The following is a 26,219-nucleotide window of genomic DNA, read 5'->3' on the forward strand; positions in this document are numbered from 1 at the left end:
TAAATCTAGAATCGGCCTTCTATTTCGTAACAAAGCCTCCACTCATGCTGCCAAACACACCCTTGTAAAACTGACTATCCTACCGATCCTCGACTTCAGCGACGTCATTTACAAAATGGCCCCCAACACTCTACTCAGACTGCATCCAGTTTGCTATCACAGTGCCGTTCGTTTTATCACCAAAGCCCCATATACTACCCACCACTGCGACCTGTATGATCTCGTTGGCTGCCCTCACTACATATCCGTCGCCAAACCCACTGGCTTCAGGTCATCTATAAGTCTTTGCTAGGTAAACCCCCACCTTATCTCAGCTCACTGGTCACCATAGCAACACCCACCCGTAGCACGCACTCCAGCAGGTGTATTGCACTGGTCCTGTCCTCCCCAAAGCCAACACTTCCTTTGGCCGCCTTTCCTTCCAGTTCTCTGCTGCCAATGACTGGAACGAATTGCAAATATCTCTGAAGCTGGAGTCTTATATCGCCCTCTCTAACTTTAAGCATCAGCTGTCAGAGCAGTTTACCGATCACTGTACCTGTACACAGCCAATCTGTAAATAGCACACCCGACTACCTCATCCCCATATTATTACTTATCCTTTTGCTCTTTTGCGACCCAGTATCTCTACTTGCACATCATCATCTGCACATCTATCACTCCAGTATTAATGCTAAATTGTAATTATTTTCGCCTCTAGTGCCTATTTATTGCCTTCCTCCCTACTCTTCTACATGCACACACTGTACATAGATTTTTCTTTTCTTTTGTGTTGTTTTTGTCACTTTGCTTTATCTTGGCCAGGTGGCAGTTGTAAATGAGAACTTGTTCTTAACCGGCCTACCTGGTTAAATAAAGATGAAATATATATTTTTTTTTAAAGGCCCTAATCTATGGATTTCACATGACTGAGAATACCTTTAAAAAAAAGGAAGGATGTGGATCAGAAAACCAGTCAGTATCTGGTGTGATCACCATTTGCCTCATGTGACATCCGTTGCATAGAATTGATCAGGCTGTTTGTGACCTGTGGAATGTTGTCCCACTCCTCTTGAATGAATGTGCTAAGTTGCTGGATATTGGCGGGAACTGGAACACGCTGTCGTACATGTCGGTCCAGAGCAAACATGCTCAATGTGGGACATTTTCAGCTCCCAGTAACTGTACAGATCCTTGCGACTTGGGGCTTGTACAATATGCTGAAACATGAGGTAATGGCAGCGGATGAATGGCAACAACCATGGGCCTCAACTCATCACGGTACCTCTGTTTATTCAAATTGCCATCGATAAAATGCAATTGTGTTTGTTGTCCGTCTAACCATACCATAACCCGCCACCATGGGGCACTCTGTTCACAATGTTGACATCGGCAAACCGCTCGCCCACAAAATGCCATACACACTGTCTGCCATCTGACCCGTACAGTTGAAACCAGGATAATTCCATGAAGACCACACTTCTCCAGGGTGCCAGTGGCCATCGAAGGTGAGCGTTTGCCCATCCTAGTCAGTCACGACGCCAAACTGCAGTCAGGTCAAGACCCTGGTGAGGACGATGAGAACGCAGATGCGCATGAGACAGTTTGTGCAGAAATGTTTTGGTTGTGCAAACCCAGTTTCATCAGCTTTCCGGGTGGTTGGTCTCAGACGATCCCGCAGGTGAAGAAGCCAGATATGGAGGTCCTGGGGTGGTGAACAAGATGGCGGTCTCCGTTTTGCTTTACGACCCCCACAAGTGTCAGGGGACTCGTCTGAAGTCGGTACTGTTGATGTGCCAACTTCTGTTTGTAGCGTCTGAACCGTTTGGGCTACAAACTAATGTGAAGGCCAGTTGGACGCACTGCCAAATTCCCTGAAATGACATTTGAGGCAGCTTAGGGTAGAGAATTTAACATTAAATTCTCTGGCAACAGCTCTGGTGGACATTCTTGAAGTCAGTAGGCCAATTGTAAGCTCCATCAACTTGAGACATCTGTGACATTGTGTTGTGTGACACAACTGCACATTGTAGAGTGGCCTTTTATTGTCCCCAGCACAAGGTGCACCTGTGTAATGATCATGCTTTTTCATCTTGATCATGCTGTTTAATCTTCTTGATATGCCACACCTGTCAGGTGGATGGATTCTCTTGGCAAAGGAGAAATGCTCACTGACAGGGATGTAAACCAATTTGTGCACAACATTTGAGAGAAATAAGCTTTTTGTGCATATGGATAAGTTCTGGGATCTTTTACTTCAGTTCATGAAACATGGAAACAACACTTTCCATGTTGTGTTTTATATTTTTCTTCAGTGTAGTTCGTAGGTCCAACCGTTTGGACGCTACAGACGGTTTCCTGAGAATACCTATTTTTGGGATGTCTCGTAGTCTGACAAACACCACTCTAGTTGTGCCACCTTTCACCGCAGATGCGGAAGTGCGACGTAGGCGGTAGACGCATCCAAAGCAAAAAACATCTCCAGTTTAAATTGACGGATTTCGAATGGGATTTCTTTATTATATTACTTCGATTAACCGAGGTCCAGTGGTCCGCTCTCAATCACCCACGTGAGTATGTGGTCCTAAAAACCAATGAGAGGCGGGACCAAATGAGAGCGCGTGAAATGTCGCAAATAGAACCTGGTTGTATTTTAGCGACTGGCTACTCAGACGCTCGTTGATACGTGCGAGCAGTGTGGTTGCAATGATTGAATAACATGTGCACATTTATTTTGCAACGCTCGCGCACGCGACGCAAGCATGTTAAGGCAACCTCTTCGCACATGGGGAAAATAGCAAAATGCCGGTCTCCACTCAACATTCTCCCCCCAAGCAGACTTGGGTAGAGGTGGAAGAGGCTGATCATCTTCCTCTGGTTTCAGACAATATGCTGGCCAAATAATCAACTACCAACTTTTGTATTGACGCTGCTGATGCTTTGATAAACTCCTGACTAGCCAATTGTGGAGTATTACTGTTATCAAAAGGGAGCTAATGGGTTTGAATGACCTTAACGTCGTTTCAGCCCCTTTTTATACAGTTTAAAAAGCGTAACGTCACGGTAACACAATACTGTCATCATAACCCCAATTTAATGACGCAACAATTCACGTGTTTTTTTTTTTTTTTTACATTGTTTGCCTGTGTGTCACGCTGGATGGAGCTGAACATTGACACATCAAACAGGTGCTGAGAGTGTAAAAGACTGGCAGGAGTACAAAGGATGTCCCCATCCCATACATTGCAGCTCATTTAAAGTTTAACTAGCAGCTAACAGAGGCATGAAATAAATGTTGTCCAATGAGCCTTCACAAATGTTTCTTGAAATGCATTCACTAGTAGAGACTAGTTTTCTCATCCTGGTGCGTGCTGGCACCTTTCAAGTGACAACTAAAAAGTATGTAAAACAGATCGCTATTTTTGTGCTTTGTTTGGCTTGGTATCGTAAATGTTTTAACTAAATCAGGAGCTTGCTGATATACAAAGACATTTGAATGGAATTCATAAACTACAATGCAGCCAATGTGCACACAAGGATCCATGACTGCATCCTGATTCCTACGACTGTTTATTTTCAGAATTAAAGATTTCACCTCTTATGAAGTGAACAGTTGTGAAGGTGTGTAGTATTTCATGTCAGTGTTTTTGTTTATTGATTGGACTAGAGTAGAGAAGTGACACGTGGAAATATAATTGATGGGGCAATAGCAGGAAAAACTTCAATTTGTAATTCAAATTGAGATACAAATTGGTAGCCTGGGTACCAGACCTGCTATCATGCCAGTTCTTGTCATATGCCAAACAAGGAGTGGCAAGGTGTGGAATGATAGCACAAATTGGTTCTGGTACCCACTTTAACAAATTGGGTAGGGGAGTTAAGATTTTTACTCTGCTATCTATAGTTTATGCTGCCTGCCCCTGTTCGTCATCTACTTGAGCAGGGGCCGTTTTGTTGAGAGGATCCCTGAGTGACATCAGTTCTTTTATCTTGAGGAAGGAATCACAGTCTGGAGGGAAGCGGTTTCTCTGTAGGAAAAATGAGAAGTGGACTGGGGTCACATTCAGTGTTAAAGACACCGACAACAGGAGTAATTAAGTTGTTTAATTATATGAATCTTCAAGCTTTTGAACCCGCAACAAAACACACAAAAAAAGCAGATCAATGCACCACACACACAGAAGAGCTTGAAAAGACAAGACTCACATTGAGACAGAGACGAAGCAGACCTCCCCCTTCAGTCTGCGCCCCCACTGAGGACAGGAAGAGGAGCAGCGACTGCTCTGAAAGCATGTTGCCTACAGGAAGGAGAAATCAGCATAGCTATTACATCCCAATGCAAAGACGATTCAAGTCATTGTAAAAAAAAAAATATTCTAATGTTACAACTACAGCAGTTATTCCCATGTGATGAAAGCTACCTTCACTGAGGATGTTGTTAGTATGTCCCAAATGGCATCCTATTCCCTATAAAGTGCTTTACTTTTGACCAGGACCCATAGGGCTTTGGTCAAATGTACCCATTGGGCTCTGGTCAAAAGTAGTAGGGTGTAATTATGAACGCAGACTGTGTTGTGAAAGTGGCAGAGGTGGGACCAAGTCACTATTATTAGAGTCACAAGGTTTGAGTCTCTAGTCGAGTCAAGTCCAAGTCCTGCATTCTAAGAGCAAGTGAAGTCGAGTCTAGATTTTATTTTACTTGACTTGTAGTTGAACCAGTCATTACACATCTTTATTTATTGAGGCTACAGACAGCTGTTTTCATTAGTCTGCAGCACGTTTTGAAAACAAATGAATTGTTGCATCTTGTTGTGTTGTTGTCCTCCGTTGGCAAGCGAGCTAAATGTTCCCTTTCCTAAATAAGCCATGGATGGAGATATGGATTTGGACTTAATTCTCTGTACTGGCCAATGATTATAACAGTCATTCTGATCCAACCATGAATTCATACATTCTTCATCTGGCCTGAGAGGATGGAAGTTCAATATGTAGCTACATGTAGAAGGCTAATGTTAGCTTGCTGGCTAATTGTTGCCCATGATAGGAAGTTAGGCTAGCGAGCAAACATTTTAGCCAGGTAGCCTAGGCCAACAAAAACTAAAAGCATGTACTGTATGACAGAGTCACAGACTGTTTCGGCACCATGAAAGAGAGGAGGATGGCATTGGCATTTCTCTACAAGTAGGGTGAGTCCACATGTTTTTCCTACTTATGCACGCAAGCGGACACACACACACACACGTACCACACGATATTTAACTTACGTTGACTGGACTAAATAGTTTTGGGAATATTTTAGTTGTCACTGTATTAAACTAAGCACAGTTGATTTGATGATGTTGAAATGGTGATAATTGCAAAAAATTGCAAATTCTGGCTTGGCTTCCCCAGTGATTTCACCCACGCACCGCTACCGCCACACTGAGGTGCGCACACTCCTATTACACACAACCACAGTGTCTGATACAGAGGCTATTTCTTTTGGGCTATTGCCCATGTATATTTGGTCAATCTACTTGTATATTTTGTACGATATGGCGCTTTCACCATTGGAGAGCACTTTGTTCTCTTGTTGAAATGTTTGCTGTTGACACAAACACATGGAGCGCCGACAAACACATGATACCATATATTAAATTAAATTAACAGAACTTCTACTTCATGAGTCGTGTGCACATGAAAGTTCGCAATAAACATCGTGCCCACTCAGAAGGTAAGAAATTGTACACGAAAACATACCTATCAAACATGAAACAGAAATGTCCAAGTGTTGCAATAAACAGTACAGGGATGGAATGATGAAACGCTAGCAATTATTTTAGGATTAGATGGAATATATACACTGAACAAAAATATAAAAACGCAACATGTTAAGTGTTGGTTCCATGTTTCATGAGATTAAATAAAAGATACCGAAATGTTCCATATGCAAATTTTGTGCACAAATGTGTTTACATCACTGCTAGTAAGCATTTCTCCTTTGCCAAGATAATCCATCCACCTGACAGGTGTGACGTATCAAGCTGATTTTTAAAAAAAAGTATTTTATTTCACCTTTATTTAACCAGGTAGGCTAGTTGAGAACAAGTTCTCATTTACAACTGCGACCTGGCCAAGATAAAGCAAAGCAGTGTGACACAGACAAGAACACAGAGTTACACATGGAATAAACAATAAACAAGCCAATGACACAGTAGGATAAAAGAAAGTCTATATACAATGTGTGCAAAACGCATGAGGAGGTAGGTAATAAATAGGCCATAGTTGCGAAGAATTACAATTTAGCAGATTAACACGAGTGATAAATGAGCAGATGATGATGTGCAAGTAGAGATACTGGTGTGCAAAAGAGCAGAAAAGTAAATAAAAACAGTATGGGGAGGAGGTAGGTAGATTGGGTGGACTATTTACAGATGGACTATGTACAGCTGCAGCGATCGGTTAGCTGCTCAGATAGCTGATGTTTAAAGTTGGTGAGGGAAATATAAGTCTCCAGCTTCAGCGATTTTTGCAATTCGTTCCAGTTACTGGCAGCAGAGAACTGGAAGGAAAGGTGTTGGCTTTGGGGATGATCAGTGAGATATACCTGCTGGAACGTGTGCTACGGGTGGGTGTTGTTATCGTGACCAGTGAACTGAGATAAGGCAGAGCTTTACCTAGCATAGACTTATAGATGACCTGGAGCCAGTGGGTCTGGCGACTAGAGCATACAGGTCGCAGTGGTGGGTGGTATAAGGTGATTTGGTAACAAAACGGATGGTACTGTGATAGACTGCATCCAGTTTGCTGAGTAGAGTATTGGAAGCTATTTTGTAGATGACATCGCCGAAGTTCAGGATCGGTAGGATAGTCAGTTTTACTTGGGTAAGTTTGGCGGCGTGAGTAAAGGAGGCTTTGTTGCGAAATAGAAAGTTGATTCTAGATTTGATTTTGGATTGGAGGGAGAGTTTACAGTCTAGCCAGACACCTAGGTATTTATAGTTGTCCACATATTCTAGGTCAGAACCGTCCAGTGTGGTGATGCTAGTCGGGCGGGCGGGTGCGGGCAGCGAACGGTTGAAAAGCATGCATTTGGTTTTACTAGCGTTTAAGAGCAATTGGAGGCCACGGAAGGCGTGTTGTATGGCATTGAAGCTCGTTTGGAGGTTAGTTAGCAGTGTACAAGGAAGGGCCAGAAGTATACAGAATGGTGTCGTCTGCGTAGAGGTGGATCAGGGAATCACCCGCAGCAAGAGCGACATCATTGATGTATACAGAGAAAAGAGTCAGCCCGAGAATTGAACCCAGTGGTACCCCCATAGAGACTGCCGGAGGTCCGGACAACTGGCCCTCCGATTTGACACACTGACTCTGCCTGCAAAGTAGTTGGTGAACCAGGCGAGGCATTCATTAGAGAAACCAAGGCTTTTGAGTCTGCTGATAAGAATACAGTGATTGACAAGAGTCGAAAGCCTTTGCCAGGTCGATGAAGACGGCTGTACAGTACTGTCTTATCGATGGCGGTTATGATATCGTTTAGTACTTTGAGCGTGGCTGAGGTGCACCCGTGACCAGCTCGGAAACCGGAATGCACAGCAGAGAAGGTACGGTGGGATTCGAAATGGTCAGTGATCTGTTTATTAACTTGGCTTTCGAAGACTTTAGAGAGGCAGGGCAGGATAGATATAGGTCTATAGCAGTTTGGGTCTAGAGTGTCACCCCCTTTGAAGAGGGGGATGACCGCGGCAGCTTTCCAATCTTTAGGGATCTTGGACGATACGAAAGAGAGGTTGAACAGGCTGGTAATAGGGGTTGCAACAATGGCGGCGGATAGTTTTAGAAAGAGAGGGTCCAGCTTGTCTAGCCCAGCTGATTTGTACAGGTCCAGGTTTTGCAGCTCTTTCAGAACATCTGCTATCTGGATTTGGGTGAAGGAGAAGCTGGGGAGGCTCGGGCGAGTAGCTGCGGGGGGGGGGGGGGGGGCGGAGCTGTTGGCTGGGGTTGGAGTAGCCAGGAGGAAGGCATGGCCAGCCGTAGAGAAATGCTTATTGAAATTTTCGATTATCATGGATTTATCGGTGGTGACCGTGTTACCTAGCCTCAGTGCATTGGGCAGCTGGGAGGAGGTGCCCTTATTCTCCATGGACTTTACAGTGTCTCAAAACGTTTTGGAGTTAGAGCTACAGGATGCAAATTTCTGCTTGAAAAAGCTAGCCTTTGCTTTCCTGACTGACTGCCCGTGTTTTGGTTCCTGACTTCCCTGAATAGTTGCATATCGCGGGTACTATTTGATGCTATTGCAGTCCGCCACAGGATGTTTTTGTGCTGGTCAAGGGCAGTCAGGTCTGGAGTGAACCAAGTTCTGCATTTTTTGAAAGGGGCATGCTTATCTAAGATGGTGAGGAAATTACTTTTAAAGAACGACCAGGCATCCTCGACTGATGGGATGAGGTCAATATCCTTCCAGGATACCCGGGCCAGGTCGATTAGAAAGGCCTGCTCGCAGAAGTGTTTTAGGGAGCGTTTGACAGTGATGAGGGGTGGTCGTTTGGCCGCGGATACAGGCAATGAGGCAGTGATCGCTGAGATCCTGATTGAAAACAGGAGAGGTGTATTTGGAGGGGGAGTTGGTCAGGATAATGTCGATGATGGTGCCCATGTTTACGGATTTAGGGTTGTACTTGGTGGGTTCCTTGATGATTTGTGTCAGATTGAGGGCATCTAGCTTAGATTGTAGGACTGCCGGGTGTTAAGCATATCCCAGTTTAGGTCACCTAACAGAACAAACTCTGAAGCTAGATGGACGGGGGCGATCAATTCACATATGGTGTCCAGGGCACAGCTGGGAGCGCGGGGGGGGGGGGGGTGGTCGATAACAGTCGGCAACAGTGAGAGACTTATTTCTGGAGTGATTCATTTTTAAAATTAGAAGTTCGAACTGTTTGGGTATAGACCTGGAAAGTATGACAGAACTCTGCAGGCTCTCTCTGCAGTAGATTGCAACTCCCCCCCCATTGGCAGTTCTATCTTGACGGAAAATGTTGTAGTTGGGTATGGAAATCTCAGAATGTTTGGTGGCCTTCCTAAGCCAGGATTCAGACACGGCAAGGACATCAGGGTTGGCGGAGTGTGCTAAAGCAGTGAGTAAAACAAACTTAGGGAGGAGGCTTCTGATGTTAACATGCATGAAACCAAGGCTTTTTCGATCACAGAAGTCAACAAATGAGGGTGTATGGGGACATGCAGGGCCTGGGTTTACCTCCACATCACCCGAGGAACAGAGGAGGAATAGGATGAGGGTACGACTAAAAGCTATCAAAACTGGTTGTCTAGAGCATTGGGGACAAAGAATAAAAGGAGCAGATTTCTGGGCGTGGTAGAATAGATTCAGGGCATAATATGCAGACAGGGGTATGGTGGGGTGCGGGTACAGCGGAGGTAAGCCCAGGCACTGAGTGATGATAAGAGAGGTTGCATCTCTGGACATGCTGGTTATAATGGGTGAGGTCACCACATGTGTGGGAGGTGGGACAAAGGAGGTATGATGAGTGGAACTAGGGGCTCCATTGTAAACTAAAACAATGATAACTAACCTAAACAACAGTATACAAGGAATATTGACATTTGAGAGAGACATAAAGCGAGGCATAAAGCAATCACAGGTGATGATTGGGAGAGCTAGTTAAGACAACAACGAGTAAGACAACAGCTAATCAGCTGAAACAACAACAGGTAAAATGGCAATGAATGGGCAGTTAACTACACACAGAGCCTGAGTTCGCGGCTGGGGCCGACAGATAAACAAAAATAACCAGAATGGAGTACCGTGATTAATGAACATTCCAGCAGGCATCAGCTATGTAGCCAAGTGATCATAGGGTCCAGTGGACAGCAATAGATGGAACAGGGAAGCCGCGGAGTAGTCGCTACTACGCTAGCGACACGGCATTTAAAGTTAGCAGCCCGGGGCTAGTAGAAGCGTCCTCCGATGTCCGACGGAGGACGGTTGAAGGCACAGCAGACGGAGTATTCGTCAGCAGACCAGTCGTGGTGGTGCGGCGGGGCGCCGTGTCGACAAAGGATCCAAGCCAGATGGCAAAAGAGGCATTGTAGTTGTAGTAATATAGTTTCCTAGCCGGGAGATGCGCCTGGCTCACGGCTAACTGGTGCTAGCTTCGGGGCAGGGGCTTTAGCCACTATAGCCACTCGGTAGCAGCGGTGATCCGGTGCCAAGGTCCAGAGCTTACGGCAAGGATCCGGTGGAGTAGTGGATTCTAGCTGTGTTTGGGTGGAGTCCGGGGGAACAACTGAGTAGGCCGGGAGGTGGGCCTGGCCTGGCTCATGCCTAGCTTCGCTACTGGGTCACTCAGTGGCAGCTAGCTAGCTGTGAAGATCAGGAGTAATGGTCCAGGGTTTACGGCAGGAATCCAGTGTTCTAGTGGAGATACTGGTAGGCTGGCAAGTATTATCCAGGCAAAAAAAAGGGCTGGTATCTATGCAGAAGGTAAAGGCCACTAGCAGCGGCTAACGATGACTAAATAGCTTGTAGCTAATTAGCTGGTTAGCTTCTGATGGCTAGGTGGTTCTGGCTATAAGGTCTAAAAATAAAAAATAATAGTGGTTCCGTATCCCATTGGGTGAGGCAGGTTACCGGAAGGTATAATTGATTTAAAATGGAAAAGAGATTGTAAATAAAATTGAAATATATACAAAAAAGGACGAAAAATACAAAAGTACACGAGAGGACGAACAAAACACGTCTGCACTGCTACGCCATCTTGGAACATTGATTGATGCTGATTAAATAGCATGAACATTACACAGGTGTACCTTGTGCTGGGGACAATAAAAGTCCACCCTAAAATGTGCAGGTTGTCACACAACCCAATGTCACAATGTGTCCAGTTTTGAGGGAGCGTGCAATTGGCATGCTGACTGCAGGTATGTCCAACAGAGCTGTTGTCAGAGAAATTAATGTTTATTTCGCTACCATAAGCCGCCTCAATTGTCATTTTAGAGAATTTGGCAGTATGTCCAACCAGCCTCACAACCTCAGACCACGTTTAACCACGCCAGCCCAGGACCTCCACAACCGGCTTCTGAGACCAGCCACCCATCCAGCTGATGAAACTGTGGGTTTGCACAACCAAAGGATTTCTGCACAAACTGTCAAATTATCTCAGGGAAGCTCATCTGCGTGCTAGTCATCCTCACCAAGGTCTTGACTTGGTGAGGATGACTGCATTTCGGCATCGTAACCGACTTCAGTGGGCAAATGCTCACTTTCGATGGCCACTGGCACACTGGAGAAGTGTACTCTTCATGGATGAATACCGGTTTCAACTGTACCGGGAAGATGGCAGACGGCGTCGTGTGGACGAGCGGTTTGCTGATGTCAACGTTGTGAACAGAGTGCCCCATGGTGGGGTTATGGTATGGGCAGGCATAAGCCACAGACAACAAACACAATTGTATTTTATCGATGATAATTTGAATGCACAAAGATACTGTGACGAGATCCTAAAGTCTATTGTCGTGCCATCTGCCGCCATCACCTCATGTTTCTGCATGATAATGCACGTCCCCATGTCGCAAAGATCCGTACACAATTCCTGGAAGCTGAAATGGTCCCAGTTCTTCCATGGCCTGCATACTCACCAGACATGGCACCCATTAAGCATGTTTGGGATGCTTCTCACAGCAATTGAAGAGTGGGACATCATTCCACAAGCCAAAATCAACTCTATGCGGAGATGTTTCGTGCTGCGACATCTCACACCAGATACTGACTGGTTTTCTGATCCACGCCCTACATTTTTTTTAAAGGTATCTGTGACCAACAGATCCATATCTGTATTCCCAGTCATGCGAAATCCATAGATTAGGGCCTAATGAATTTATTTCAATTGACAAATTTCCTTATATGAACTGTAACTCTAAAATGTTTGAAATTGTTACATATTGCATTTATATTTTTGTTCAGTATAGATTTACCACATATGCATTTAAACGTGTGAAAGCAACAGCAAACATTTCAACAAGAGAACAAAGCACTCTCCACTGGCAGGAGTTTGGTGAGAACAAGTGGAAAGACAATTTTTAGAGTTGAATATTTATTTATTATGGCAATCCTGTCTCCTTACATTTTGACATTTGCGCTGCACCCGATCCTATTGCTGTACATCAAATCAGTAATCTGTTCACTAGCTCTCCTGACCTGTGTTGATAATTTGCTGATCCAATCAGTGACAAGTGTGCGTTTCTCTAGCCAATCTGTTGCACGTTTTTTTTGCAAGGGCAATGCTGCGGCTACTATCTCTGGCTGCGTGGAGAGTAATCCACGGAGACTCTGTGCCACAGAGTGACAAAACATTACAAAAACCTGGCCAGATCATTTCAAGTCTCAAGTCAAGTTCCGCGTCTTGAGGCTCAAAGTCCAAATCAAGTCGCAAGTTATTTATTTTCTATCAAGTTGAATCTGAAGTCATCAAATTTGTGACTCGAGTCAAACTCGAGTCCAAGTAATGTGTCTCTGGGAATTGGTGCGGAGTCTGACCTGCTAGGTTGAGGGAGGTGAGGGCTGTGTTCCCAGGCAGAATTACTCGGCCTCCAGTGTGTTGCACTCCCGGCTCCAGCAGGGGGCTCACGGTCTCAACCAACTCTGCTGACTGGTGGAGGGAAACGGGATGAAAAATCTGACCTGTGTCCCATATTGCACCCTATTCCTTTTATAGTGTGCTACTTTTGACCAGGGCAAAAGGGATGCATCCCAGTATCAAAATATTGATGGAGTTTGATTGGACATACAGTGGTAACAATTCTTTAACAGTTGTTAGTTTTATGTACATCATACAGTGCATTTGGAAAGTATTTAGACCTCTTCACTTTTTCCACATTTTCTTACGTTACAGCCTTATTCTAAAATCTATTAAATATTATTCCCCCCCTCATCTACACACAGTACCCCATAATGACAAAGCAAAAACAGGTTAAGACATTTTAGCTAATTTATTAAAATTAAAAAACAGAAATACCTTATTTACATAAGTATTCAGACCCTTTGCTATGAGACTCAAAATTAAGCTCAGGTGCATCCTGTTTCCATTGATAATCCTTGAGATGTTTCTACAACTTGATTGGAGTCCACCTGTGGTAAATTCAATTGATTGGACATGATTTGGAAAGGCACACACCTGTCTATATAAAGTCCCACAGTTCACAGTGCATGTCAGAGCAAAAACCAAGCCGTGAGGTCAAAGGAATTGTCCGTAGAGCTCAGACAGGATTGAGTCGAGGCACAGATCTGGGTAAGGGAACCAATATATTTCTGCAGCATTGTAGGTCCTCAATAACTCTTCCTAGAGCTGGCCGCCCGGCCACACTGAGCAATCGGGGGAGAAGGGCCTTGGTAAGGGAGGTGACCAAGAACCCGATGTTCACTCTGACAGAGCTCCAGAGTTCCTCTGTGGAGATGGGAGAACTTTCAGAAGGACAACCATCTCTGCAGCACTCCACCAATCAGGCCTTTAGGGTAGAGTGGCCAGACGGAAGCCACTCCTCAGTAAAAGGAACATGACAGCCCGCTTGGAGTTTGCCAAAAGGATCCTAAAGGACTCTGACCATGAGAAACTGATCTACAAAAAGAGTCAGAGACTGTACTTTCTCAAAAAGCTGGGCTGTTTTAATGTTAATTATACTATACTGACTCTGTTTTACAAATCTTTCATTGAGTTTTTTCACATTTTGTATCGTTTGTTGGTTTGGCAATTCTACTGTCAGCCAGAGAAATATGCTGAGAAGGATTATCACCACAGCAAGCAAGGTACTTGGAGTTCAACAGACAGGCCTGGATGAGAACTTTAAGGTCAGGGCCCTCCGCAAGGCTCACAAAATCATTTTAGACCCAAGCCACCTCCTGTACCCGGACTTTGAACTACTCCCCTTTGGGTGCAGGTATAAGGCACCCCTCGGCAGGAAAAACAGAACTAGACAATAATTTGTGCCAGGTGTGATATCCCTCCTAAATAGCTTGGGCTAATGTTCCTATCCACCGAGTAAGGCCAGCAGGCTAGTCTCTTTTTAATGGTATGTAACTTATGAAAGTTGTATTGTCAATTTGTTTTGTTGTGTAAATGACACTGCAACAAAATTTCCCCATGGGGACAAAGTCAGTAAAGAAACAAGATTCTCTGGTCTGATGAAACCAAGATTTAACTCTTTGGCCTGAATGCCAAGCGTCACGTCTGGAGGAAACCTGGCACCATCCCTACGGCGAAGCATGGTGGTGGCAGCATCATGCTGTGGGGATGTTTTTCAGCAGCAGGGATTGGGAGAATAGTCGGGATCGAGGGAAAGATGAAAGGAGCAACGTACAGAGATCCTTGATGAAAACCTGCTCCAGAGCGCTCAGGAATTCAGACCTGGGCGATGGTTCACATTCCAACAGGACAACGACCTTAAGCAAACAGCCAAGACAACCCAACTCTGTCCTTGAGCGGCCCAGCCAGAGCCCGGACTTGAACATCTCTGGAGAGACCTGAAAATAGCTATGCAGCGACGCTCCCCATCCAACCTGACAGAGCTTGAGAGGATTTTCAGAGAAGAATGGGATAAACTCCCAACATACAGGTGTGCCAAGCTTGTAGCGTCATACCCAAGAAGACTCGAGGCTGTAATCTCTGCAAAAGGTGCTTCAACAAAGTACTGAGTAAAGGGTCTGAAAACATATGTAAATTGTGATATTTCAGTTTTTTTAAAACTTGTTTTTGCTTTGTCATTATGGGGTATTGTGTGTAGATTGAGGAGCAGGAAAAAAATGATTTCATACATTTTAGAATAAGGCTGTAACGTAACAAAATGTGGAAAAAGTCAAGGGGTCTGAATACTTTCCGAATGCACTGTATATCCACCAAATCCAAACATCGTGCATTTCACAGTCAGCTTTTTCTCTTTGAAAAGAAACACTAATATGGTGTCATCTGTGAGACAAACTGCAATATGCACGCACACACACACACACACACACACACACACACACACACACACACACACACACACACACACACACACACACACACCTTATTCTGTGTAGCATTGGCCTTCTCCTGCAGAAAGACACAGAGGGACATGAGCTCTCCACAATGTACATATTTCCAAGGGGATACAATGCATTTAACCTGAGTCTCTGTTGGTACCTCTTGATCCAACACAGATGGGCGCTTCTCTTTAACCCCTGACTTTCCCCCTTTACCCCGGGGCAACTTGGTGTCAGAGGCTGAAAAAGAGAACAAGAAAAACTAAGGTATAGAAGAGAGAGAAATATTATGGTTATCATAAGGGTTTATGACAATGCTTTACCTTTTCTGGCCAACTTTGGTTCCTCTTTCTTTCCTGCTACCCCTCCAGTCTGGTTTGCTGCTGGCTTCTCATCCTTTTTGGCTGTGTCCTAAAAAAATAAAAATAATCATGGGATTAATCTGAATATGAAGGAACCTTTTTTTCTGTGTGTTTATAAAATAGATCATACTGTATGTGTGTTTTCCCTGACACAGATTAAGCCTAGTCTCGAACAGCGTTTCCCAAACTTGGGATCGCGACCACTGTTATTTTAACAGTGAAGACATATTGAGACCTAGGTGTCATTTACAAATGCGCCTTGTGGATTCGGAAAGTATTCAGACCCTGGACTTTTTCCACATTTTGTTACGTTACAGCCTTATTCTAAAATGTATTAAATGTTTTTTTTTCTGCTCCTCAATCTACACACAATACCCCATAATGACAAAGCAAAAACAGGTTTTTAGAAATTGTTGCAAATGTATAAAAACCTTGAAATAATACATTTACATCAGTATTCGTAACCCTTTACTCAGTACTTTGTTGAAGCACCTTTGGCAGTGATTACAGCCCCGAGTCTTCTAGGGTATGACACCACAAGCTTGGCACACCTGTATTTGGGGAGTTTCTTCATTCTTTTCTGCAGATCCTCTCAAGCTCTGTCAGGTTGAATGGGGAGCGTCACTGCACAGCTATTTTCAGGTCTCTCCAGAGATGTTCGATCGGGTTCAAGTCTGGGTTCTGGCTGGGCCACTCAAGGACATTCGGAGACTTGTCCCGAAGCCACTCCTGCGTTGTCTTGGCTGTGTGCTTAGGATCGTTGTCCTGTTGGAAGGTGAACTTTCGCCCCAGTCTGAGGTCCTAAGCAGGTTTTCATCAAAGAGCTCTCTGTACTATGCTCTGTTCATCATTCCCTCGATCCTGACTAGTCTGCCAGTCCCTGCCCCTCAAGAACATCCCCACAGCATTGATGCTGCCACCACCATTCTCCACCGTAGGGATGGTGCCAGGTTTCCTCCAGACGTAACGCTTGGCATTCAGGCCAAAGAGTTAAAACTTGGTTTCATCATACCAGAGAATGTTGTTTCTCATGGTCAGAGTCCTTTAGGTGCCTTTTGGCAAACTCCATGCGGGCTGTCATGTGCCTTTTACTAAGGAGTGGCTTCAGTCTGGCCACTCTACCATAAAGGCCTGATTTGGTGGAGTGCTGCAGAGATGGTTGTCCTTCTGGAAGGTTCTCCTATCTCCACAGAGGAACTCTAGAGCTCTGTCAGAGTGACCATTGTGATCTTGGTCATCTCCCTGACCAAGGCCCTTCTCCCTCGATTGCTCAGTTTGGCTGGGCGGCCAGCTCTAGGAAGAGTCTTGGTGGTTCCAGACTCTTCCATTTAAGAATGATGTTCTTGTGGACCTTCAATGCTGCAGATATTTTTTGGTACCCTTCCCCAGATCTGTGCCTCGACACAATCCTGTCTCTGAGCTCTACGGGCAATTCGACCTCATGGCTTGGTTTTTGCGCTGACATGCACTGTCAAACTGTGGGACCTTATATAGACAGACAGGCGTGTGCCTTTCCAAAACATGTCCAATCAATTGACTTTACCACAGGTGGACTTCAATCAAGTTATAGAAACAGCTCAAGAATGATCAATGGAAACAGGATGTGCCTGAGCTCAATTTCAAGTCTCATAGCAAAGGGTCTGAATACTTATGTAAATAAGGTATCTGTTTTTTTATACATTTGCAAACATTTCTAAAAACCTGTCTTCACTTTGTCATTATGGGGTATTGTGTGTAGATTGAGGAAAATAAATAATGTAATCAATTTTAGAATAAGGCTGTAACGTAACAAAATGTGGAAAAAGTGAAGGGGTCTGAATACACTGCACACCACTTAATCTCCCTCTCTCCTTCCTTCCTTCCTTCCTTCCTTCCTTCCTTCCTACCTATGTGGCTCTAACTTTTGAAGCTATACGCTGCAGATGACTGCCGAAATAAACTAAACACCAACATAAAGTGTCTCAGTATGTGTGGGGCCAACATGAACCAGAACAGCTTCAATGTGCCTTGGCATAGATTCTACAAGTGTCTGGAACTCTATTGGAGGGATGCGACACCATTCTTCCACGAAGAATTCGATAATTTGGTGTTTTGTTGATGTGGTGGAAAACGCAGTCTCAGGCGCCACTCCAGAATCTCCCAATTGGGTTGAGATCGAGTGACTGACACACTTTTACGCCCTATGCTCCATTGAGACCCCTCTTTAAAAAGTCACAGATCTCTTCTTCTAGTCATGGTAGCCAAAATAATGGGCAACTGGGTATTTTTATACATGGCCCTAAGCATGGTGGGATGTTAATTGCTTAATTAACTCAGGAACCACACGTGAAAGCACCTGCTTTCAATATACTTTGTATCCCTCATTTAGTAAAGCATTTCCTTTATTTTTGCAGTTACCTGTATTAGGACCCCATTCCCGAAAGCCAAGGTCGTCTGCCCCTGCTCTGACGTTGCTGATGCATGCCAGATCTTAAAACGCCTGGATAGCTATTTTACGTATCAGTTAACCACGTCATGTTATAGCAATCTGGTGCCCGACGGCACAGTCGATGACGTGGGACGCATAGGGCTGTGGAGGTCACTAATGACCAGCAGCAGCATCAGTGCCTGGAGAAGCCTAATTACCGTGACTAAACGGTCATGTGGAATTTGACTGCCTTCATGACTGCCGGTGTGGTGGTAATACGGTCATTGCAACAGCCTTAGGCACACAACTATTGCTTGATGCATTCATCGTCTCTGCAGGGGAAACCGACCTAAGACTCTCAGGAACACGTTTGTATCGTCTGTTTCCCTCTACAATGCTCACAAGCCACGCAGGTCTCATTAGAACAGTGAACAGGACCAGGCACCAAATTCAAAACAATGATGGTGTTTTTTTCTACATAGAAGATCATATCCAATTTTTGCCTGATGATCTGAACATCCCAATACCTTTCTGATGCAATTCAGTCACTTCAAACCATAATCGTTTTAGATTGAAGTACTGTCAGACGGATTTGTAATAGGGTCACGAGCCCAAAAAGTTTGGGAACCCCTTTCCTAGACCATGTCTTAGTCCAGGACAGTGTCTGGGAAACTAGCCCCGAGTTCTGATAGGTACCTTTTTCTTGGAGGCAACCTTGGCTCCTTTGCTGACGTTGCGCTCCAGTGAGGAGCTGCTGGGGATGGAGAGAGGTCGTTCACACTTTGAGTCAGCATGAGAGGGCTGGGAAGACAGAGAGAGAAATAAAGCAGGATCAGATTAGTGTGCTTTTGTTTAGTTTGAGTTAGTGTGTAGCTATTGGTGTGTTATTCTTCTATAGAAGTGTGTAGGTGTGTGTGTGGCTTGGGATGGTCTAGCGGTCTAAGCCGCTGCCTCCAGAATACATATCCCAGTGAGAGCGTGGGTTTAAATCCGGCACACTGCTTTTCTAGCACTCTCTCCTCCTACCTTTCCTGTCAGTATTTTATTGTTCTATCTAATTAAAAAAATATGAAAACAAAAATGTATAAAAAGGAGTGGGACTGCCCCAGTCCTAAAAAAATGAATTTAAAAAAAGTAGTGTGTAGGTGTGCTGTCCTCTCTCTCACCGACTGGTCTCTTCTGAGCAGCAGCCTCCTCCTCTCAACAACCTCATCATGGGTCAGAGAAAAGGGACCCAGCACCTAAGGAACCAACACAGAAAGAGAGAGAGAATCACTGGGAGGGTAAAGATACAAAAAAAATAAAAAATTGGATCCCAAATGGCACCCTATTCCACATGTATAACACTACTTCAAACCAGGCCCATAGGGAATGCACTATTTAAGGAATGGAGTGCAATTTGTTATACACCCTTTGAAAACTCTTAGTTTATTTTTAAAGGGGAATCATTTGTAAGCGGTTAAGTACCCACCTCTGCCAGACGAGAGGCTCCTGTGTCTCCAATATGATTATTGGCCAGAGAGAGACACAGCAAAGAGCGATTCAGACGCAAACCCTGGTAGCAAAAATAGGGGAGAAAGAAGTTGATACAACAACAAATATCTGCCACGTATCATTCTTCAAGGCTGGTAAATGTGGAAAACACATTTCTACAATAGTGGGGTAAATGTTTTACATTTGACTAATTTAGCAGATGCTCTCATCCAGAGTACCTGTGCTATATGAGCAGCGCCCGCATCACCAATGGAATTGAAGGCCAGATTGAGTGACAGAAGATTATTGTTGGCAGCCTGGGCTGTAGCGAGGGCTGAGCCAATCAGGCGAGCTCCCTCCTCGCCAATCCGGTTATTACGCAGTGATACATGAGTAAGCCTGTATTGCAGTGATACATCATTATTGAAATGTGTGTGTAAGCATGATTGAAAAAAATGTAAATCAAATAAATAAAAAAAACAGGGACTCACATACTGTCTTCAGATATAAGGAGGTGATAACTCTGCTCTGGTAGTGGGTTTCCCTCCAAAACCACAGTCCTAACCGAGAGACAGAGATCAGAGAACATGAGAAGTTCAGGGGCCGACTGTATCAAGCGACTCAGAGTAGGTGCGCTGCCTGAAGATCAGGTCCCTACTGTCCATGTAATCTTATCATTGTAATCTAAAAGGTAAAACTGATCCTAAATCAGTTCTACTCTGAGACGCTTCATTCATATGGGCCCAGATATTCTTTCATTATGCTCTGCATATCTCCATGACACAGTTAGTGAAGCACATTCAAAGAGAATAGGTACGGTGCCTTCAGAAAGTATTCACACCCTTTGAATTTTTCCGCTTTACAGCCTTAATTTAATAGGGATTAAATAAAGATTTTTTTTTGTCACTGGCCTACACACAATACCCCATAATGTCAAAGTGGAATTATGTTTATTGAAATTTGTACAAATTAATTAAACATTTAAAACTGAAATGTCTTGAGTCAATAAGTATTCAAGCCCTTTGTTATGGCAAGCCTAAATAAGTTCAGTAGTAAAAAAATTGCTTAAAAAGTCCCACAATAAGTTGCATGGACTTTGTGCAATAATAGTGTATTTTAATGACTACCTCATTTCTGTATCCCACACATACAATTTTGTGTAAGGTTCTTCAGTCGAGCAGTGAATTTCTAACCGATTCATCCAGAAAGACCAGGGAGGTTTTCCAATGCCTCGGTAGATGGATAAAAATGTAAAAAAGTAGACATTGAATATCCATTTCCGCATGGTGAAGTTATTACTTACACTTTGGATGGTGCATCAATACACCCAGTCACTACAAAGATACAAGCATCCTTCCTCACTCAGTTGCCAGAGAGGAAGTAAAATGCTCAGGCATTTCAGCATGAGGCCAATGGTGACTTTAAAAATCAGTTACAAAGTTTAATGGCTGTGATAGGAGAAAACTGAGGATGGGTCAACAACATTGTAGTTACTCCACAATACTAACCTAATTGATAGAGGGAAAAGAAGGAAGCCTGCACAGAGTAAAAATATTCCAAAACATGCATCCTGTTTGCAACAAGGCACTAAAATACTGCAAAAAAATGTGGCAAAGCAATTCACTTTTTGTCCTGATTATGTTTGGGGCAAATCTAATACAACACATTACTGAGTACCGCTCTCCATATTTTCAATCATAGTGGTGACTGCATTATGTTATGGTTACGCTTGTAATCGGTAAGGACTGGGGAGTTTTTCAGGATAAAAAAAATAAACTGAATGGAGCTAAGCACAGGCAAATCCTAGAGAAAAACCTGGTTCAGTCTGCTTTCCACCAGAACTGGGAGAATAATTCACCTTTCAGCAGGACAATAGCCTAAAACACAAGACCAAATCTACACTGGAGTTGCTTACCAAGATGACATTGAATTTTCCTGAGTTAAATTTTTTACTTAAATCTACTTGAAGATCTATGGCAAGGCCTGAAAATGGTTGTCTAGCAATGATCAACAACCAATTTGACAGAGCTTGAAGAATTTTGAAAAGACTAAATAGGCAAATGTTGCAATCCAGGTGTGGAAACCTCTTAGAGACTTACCCAGAAAGACTCACAGCTGTAATCACTGCCAAAGGTGCTTCTATAAAGTATTGGCTCAGGGGTGTGAATACTTATGTTAATGAGATATTTCTGTATTTCATATTCAATACATTTGCTAATATTTCTAAAAACATGTTTTCACATTATTTCATTATGGGGTATTGTATGTAGACGAGTGAGAAAATAATACATGTAATACATTTTGAATTCAGGCTGTAACACAAAATGTGGAATAAGTCAAGGGGTATGATGAATACTTTCTGAAGGCACTGTATATGATGAATCATCCAATCACCTTAGGTTTGAGCAGAGAGATATTGTATTCTTCAGGGAGGTCAGAGTTCGCCCCGTCAGACCAGCACGCCACAGACTGCAACACAAAAGATAATATTGCAAGAGCAATGCCTATACCCAAAACATTACACTAACAACCAAGTAACAATAAATGTGGGATATTTTTCTCATTTTCTCCTAGGAAAAGGACATAAGCTGGGGGGAAAAAAACATGCCAAACATACCCAATAGCGCTTAGCTTTGCCTTGGGCAAATACTGTATATCATGAAGTACAGGAAGATACATCTCAATCTAAATACAGTACTCACTGCAGATTCTGTAGGTTGCTTAGGGCTGGAAGTGTCTTGTTAAGCACTCGAGCCATCAGCTCATCCACCTTCCACCCTATGAAGTGACAGAAACAATGGCTCTGACACCGCTTGTTTGCCATTACAAATTATGTTCATAGAATGGCACTACATGGTACTATTTATATTGTCCACTGTGTAAGAGGTGCATATGTAAGAGAAGTGGTACTGTTCAAATGTCAATGTCAGTGTCTCTTGAGAGAAAGCAGTATTGTTTTAAAACAACTCATAACATCTTTAAATGATTTTGTCTGCATGTTGTTTACTATCACAACTACACTACATTTTTTTACTTTAGGAGTATTCTACTGTTGTTCAGACAGTGAAGGATTACGTTTAGTTCAGTTATGCTCTCACCACACACCCTGACCTCCTTAATACTGCGAGGGTCCTCGCTCTCCAGCTCCACTTGGAGGCGTGGTTTAGGGCACCACGTTGTGGTCGCTATACCAGCACCCATCTGGGACTGGCTCTCCTCTGAGGCCACAAGTATGTAAATGATAAACAGCAATAATAAAAAGTGAGACTGAGTCCCAAATGGCACCCTATTCCCTTTATAGTACACTTATGGGCACTGATCAATAGTAGTACACTATAGGGAATAGGGTGCTATTTGGGACACAGACTGAGTGACGATGAGAGAGCTTGGGAATAATGTGTAGTGAAATGTGTGCACACAGAGACACACACAAAATGTATACCGTAAATAAAATATATAAAGTATGTAGAAAATATAAATGGGCCAATATTTTTATTACATAATCTTTGAGAACAAAATCACCAAAAATAAAAGCTAGACAGGTATAATTAAAAATTCCAAAAACAATTAATTTAGCAGTACTGATTTTGTTCTTATGTTTGAGCAAAAGTACACAGCATTAGCCATGGCAAAATGCATAGAATTGACTGGAAATTTGCTTTAAAACTGCAAAAAAAATAATCTCAGCTCCATGGCAGAATATGTAGAATATGTGTAAATTTGCTTTAAAACTGTAAACATTTCTCTCAGCTTCATGGATAATTTTTTTGAAATGCAGGAAATCGACCACGCCCATTGTCACGCCCCCTGCCACGTCAAATACCTAAGCCCCTTTTTGATCTAGAAAAAACCCTGGGCCTAGCAATAGAGAAACAAGTAAGACATGAGGCTTAGCGCCACAGTTTGGTGGTTGATGTGAATGGCTAGTGGACTGTCATTTACCCATGTTGCCTCTCTCTGTGGTAGGAGTGACAGAGGCTGGGGGTCGTGGGGTTACAGCAGGGATCTCCTTCATGCCCAGAAGAGAACACAGCTCAGGGAAGTCCATCTCCAGACTGCCAGAGCACTGATAATCATCTTTTAGAGAGAGGATCAAACCACAGAATGATATCCAGTGATTCCATCTGTCATTATGACTACCCATTAAGTTTTGCAATAATATGTCACTGTACTGAGGTTATTAAAAACAGGAAGTTCAATCTGCAGCAACTAACAAAATGTTAGGTACAGTACTATATATTTGCCAAAATAGTAAAATCTTACCTGAACCAGTATCTGGGCAACTGAGGTATATCTGGGCAGAGGAGGAAGAATATGCCTACTCGTGATATTTATCTTCTCTTCCTCTGCCCAGATAATGTTACTGGTTCAAATCTTACCTATCCTCTGAACTGGACACTTTTCCTGTATATTTAGTCCTAAAGGCCAGAGAAAAGGACAAAGAACAGCGAAGTGCTCAGCTATTTAACAACCGAAATATGACAAAATAAGCCAAACTTCTGCATCTGCACCACGGTCTACGTAAATAACACTTGTCATTAGATACTGGACTTGTCAGGCAAGGCTGGGACTGAATTCCTTCAGCTTCCTTCATCTTACCAGCAATTTTCGAAAACTCATCCTCAACGTTACCAGCTGCCTTCTCTTTCACGACTTTCTCAACCCTCTTTTTCATCCTCAAGGTGATGTAGCTTAGCTAGCTAGTAAGTACAGTAGGCAGGTAACGTTAGCAAGCTAAAATTCACAGTCGTTGACTGTAACTATACTATAGCTACTGTTGTTACAGTCGAACGTTAGTCAAATGAACATTTCCTTACAGCCTCCTAAACGAACCAGAATAATATTTCGCTTGCTATCTAGCGACATATGCTTTTAGCAAGCTGTGTGTCTTTTCTTTCAGTCCAATTTACGCGACTTTCATTTGTTGTCACTTGCTTGACACGTTATCACCATGCCAACCGCCCCGCCTTCCCCAGGGAAACTAGGACGACATATTTTACTTAAAAAAATAAAATTAAAAAAACAACGTATTTTACTTGAATTTACCTGCAATGGATGGATGGGCTTTGGGAACTCTCCTTATCCTTGTTTATGTTCTCTGGGCCACAGTTCGTATAGTTCTTTGATAAACCTACAGGTAACTGCCAAAATAAAAGAAGCACTTGCGTAAACGAGGGATGCCAAGTATATCGAAAGCAGGTGCTTCCTAAGTTAATTAAGCTATTAACATCCCATCATGCTTAGGCTCATGCATAAAAGTGCCCAGTTGTCCATTATTTTGGCTACCGTGGCTAGAATAAAAAAAGATCTCACTGACTTTGAAAGAGGGGTCTCAAGGGAGCATAAGGGGTTTAATTAAAGTATGTGTGGAGCTGCGCCTGAGACAGCGTTTTCCACCAGCATCAACAAAACACTAAATGATGTAATTTATCTTGGAAGAATGGTGTCTTATAGAGTTCCAGACAATTGTAGAATCAATGCCAACACTTTATGTTGATGCTAACTTTATTTTGGCTGTTACCTCCTAGTTCAGTGGTTCATCCAGCTATATATCAGAAATGAACCATTAGTCACGATAACAAAATGACGCAATAAGCCGAAGTCAAATGAATGACAAGATGCACAAGTAACAAATGGACGGTTTTGTTACTGTTTGTTACTCGGGCCTCATTGAGTCGTTAATTTGATTTGGGTTTATTGCGTCATTCTGTTATCGTGACGTCACTGTCCATATTTTATTTTAGGTAATCTAAGTTTGTTTAAAAATACTTCAAGACAACTTATCATTCCTATCTTTTATCTTATTAATAAACATTCTAAGCCGTTGGGGGGGGGGGGGGGGTTCTGACATATGGAATTGTTTTAAGATGGTCATCCTATAGATCATTTAGCTATTTGCTCAAATAATTTAGGGCCTTTTTCGGTATAAAAAATATTAAATAAATAATATTTTGTTAAAATATTGAATTTGGCCTTTACTACTATAGTCCAGGGAAATGCATTGAATAACATATTTAGAAATGGTTAAAAAAAAGACAGTAAAAAAATGTATCATAAGAAACAAGGTTTTGAAGCGTTTGTCCTTTATCTATGAGATATAAGAAATATTTAACCAATTTTTTGGGTAGGCACAAAACTACCTTCACACTTCCATAAAAAAATGTAAACCAGTACCGGTTACCTTCAGACGAGTCCCGTGACACTTGTGTGGGTCACAGAGCAAAACGTAGAACACCATCTTATTTATGTATCCCAAACGGTTCAGACGCTACAAACAGAAGTTGGAAAATGGATGGTACCGACTTCAGACGAGTCCCCTGACACATGGGGTTGTAATAGTTTTGTAGGACAAACCTGTTCGGACGCTACAGAAGTTTTCGTGAGAGGGATGTCTCATGGTTAGACAAACACTATTCTTCCAACTTTCACCACAAATGCAGAAGTGTGACATAGGCGGATGCGGTGGATTGAGACACATCCAATGCAAAAATATATGTCTATCTTAAATTGACGGATTTTGATGGGGATTTTTTTTGGCGTCAATCGACTCTAGGGAGTTAAAGTTTGCTTTAATTAAAATCATGTTGGGAAATAAATTAGCCAATTGCGTTTTGATTCTTGACCCACGAGGCTCAACAATGGGTCAAAACCTTCTTGCTATACCTCAGTGGTCTGGATGGCCAGATAGCTAGCAACAATGACAAGAAACTGCCATCATAAGTGGCTCGTTTCAGATTGTTTGATTTTGGTCTTGATCCCATGACTTGTTTTGACGTGTTTTGACTGACATCACATCTATGCTAATATAGCAAAATTCTAGCTAGCTAACCAACAACTGTAACAATGCATCTGAGACAACAAGTGCTTATTGTGCAACTTTATTTATGTTTTCAATAAACATTGGAGACAAAATTATAGTTATATATACGTTATCAACAATCTAAGCCAATGATTCTGCCCCTTTGAAGCACGTGTATCGTTTTCG

At 43.0% G+C, this 26,219-nt stretch overlaps 1 protein-coding gene across 7 annotated transcripts; it reads right to left on the minus strand.

The window, feature by feature from the left end:
- Positions 1-3,053: 3,053 nt before the first annotated feature.
- On the minus strand, positions 3,054-24,621 carry lrrc71 (leucine rich repeat containing 71). Of its 7 annotated transcripts, XM_029735825.1 has the most exons (19): positions 24,552-24,621; positions 24,281-24,375; positions 23,834-23,934; positions 23,614-23,652; positions 23,177-23,311; positions 22,333-22,452; positions 21,937-22,012; positions 21,629-21,703; positions 19,726-19,794; positions 19,474-19,633; positions 19,233-19,316; positions 18,928-19,002; positions 18,458-18,562; positions 15,316-15,403; positions 15,153-15,232; positions 15,036-15,062; positions 12,515-12,626; positions 4,186-4,277; positions 3,054-4,007 (listed from the first exon to the last, which is right to left on the minus strand). In XM_029735825.1, exons 3-19 carry the CDS (start codon positions 23,907-23,909, stop codon positions 3,885-3,887), a joined length of 1,536 nt encoding a protein of 511 aa, XP_029591685.1. In that variant the 5' UTR covers positions 23,910-23,934; positions 24,281-24,375; positions 24,552-24,621; the 3' UTR covers positions 3,054-3,884. The 7 variants fall into 7 exon arrangements, with proteins under 7 accessions (XP_029591685.1, XP_029591686.1, XP_029591689.1 ...); XM_029735826.1 differs by lacking the exon at positions 24,552-24,621 and having other exon boundaries at positions 24,281-24,376; XM_029735829.1 differs by lacking the exons at positions 23,614-23,652; positions 23,834-23,934 and having other exon boundaries at positions 24,552-24,620.
- Positions 24,622-26,219: the final 1,598 nt, after the last annotated feature.

This window comes from Salmo trutta, chromosome 36 (genome assembly GCF_901001165.1).
Source record: "Salmo trutta chromosome 36, fSalTru1.1, whole genome shotgun sequence".
Taxonomy (NCBI): Eukaryota; Metazoa; Chordata; class Actinopteri; order Salmoniformes; family Salmonidae; genus Salmo; species Salmo trutta.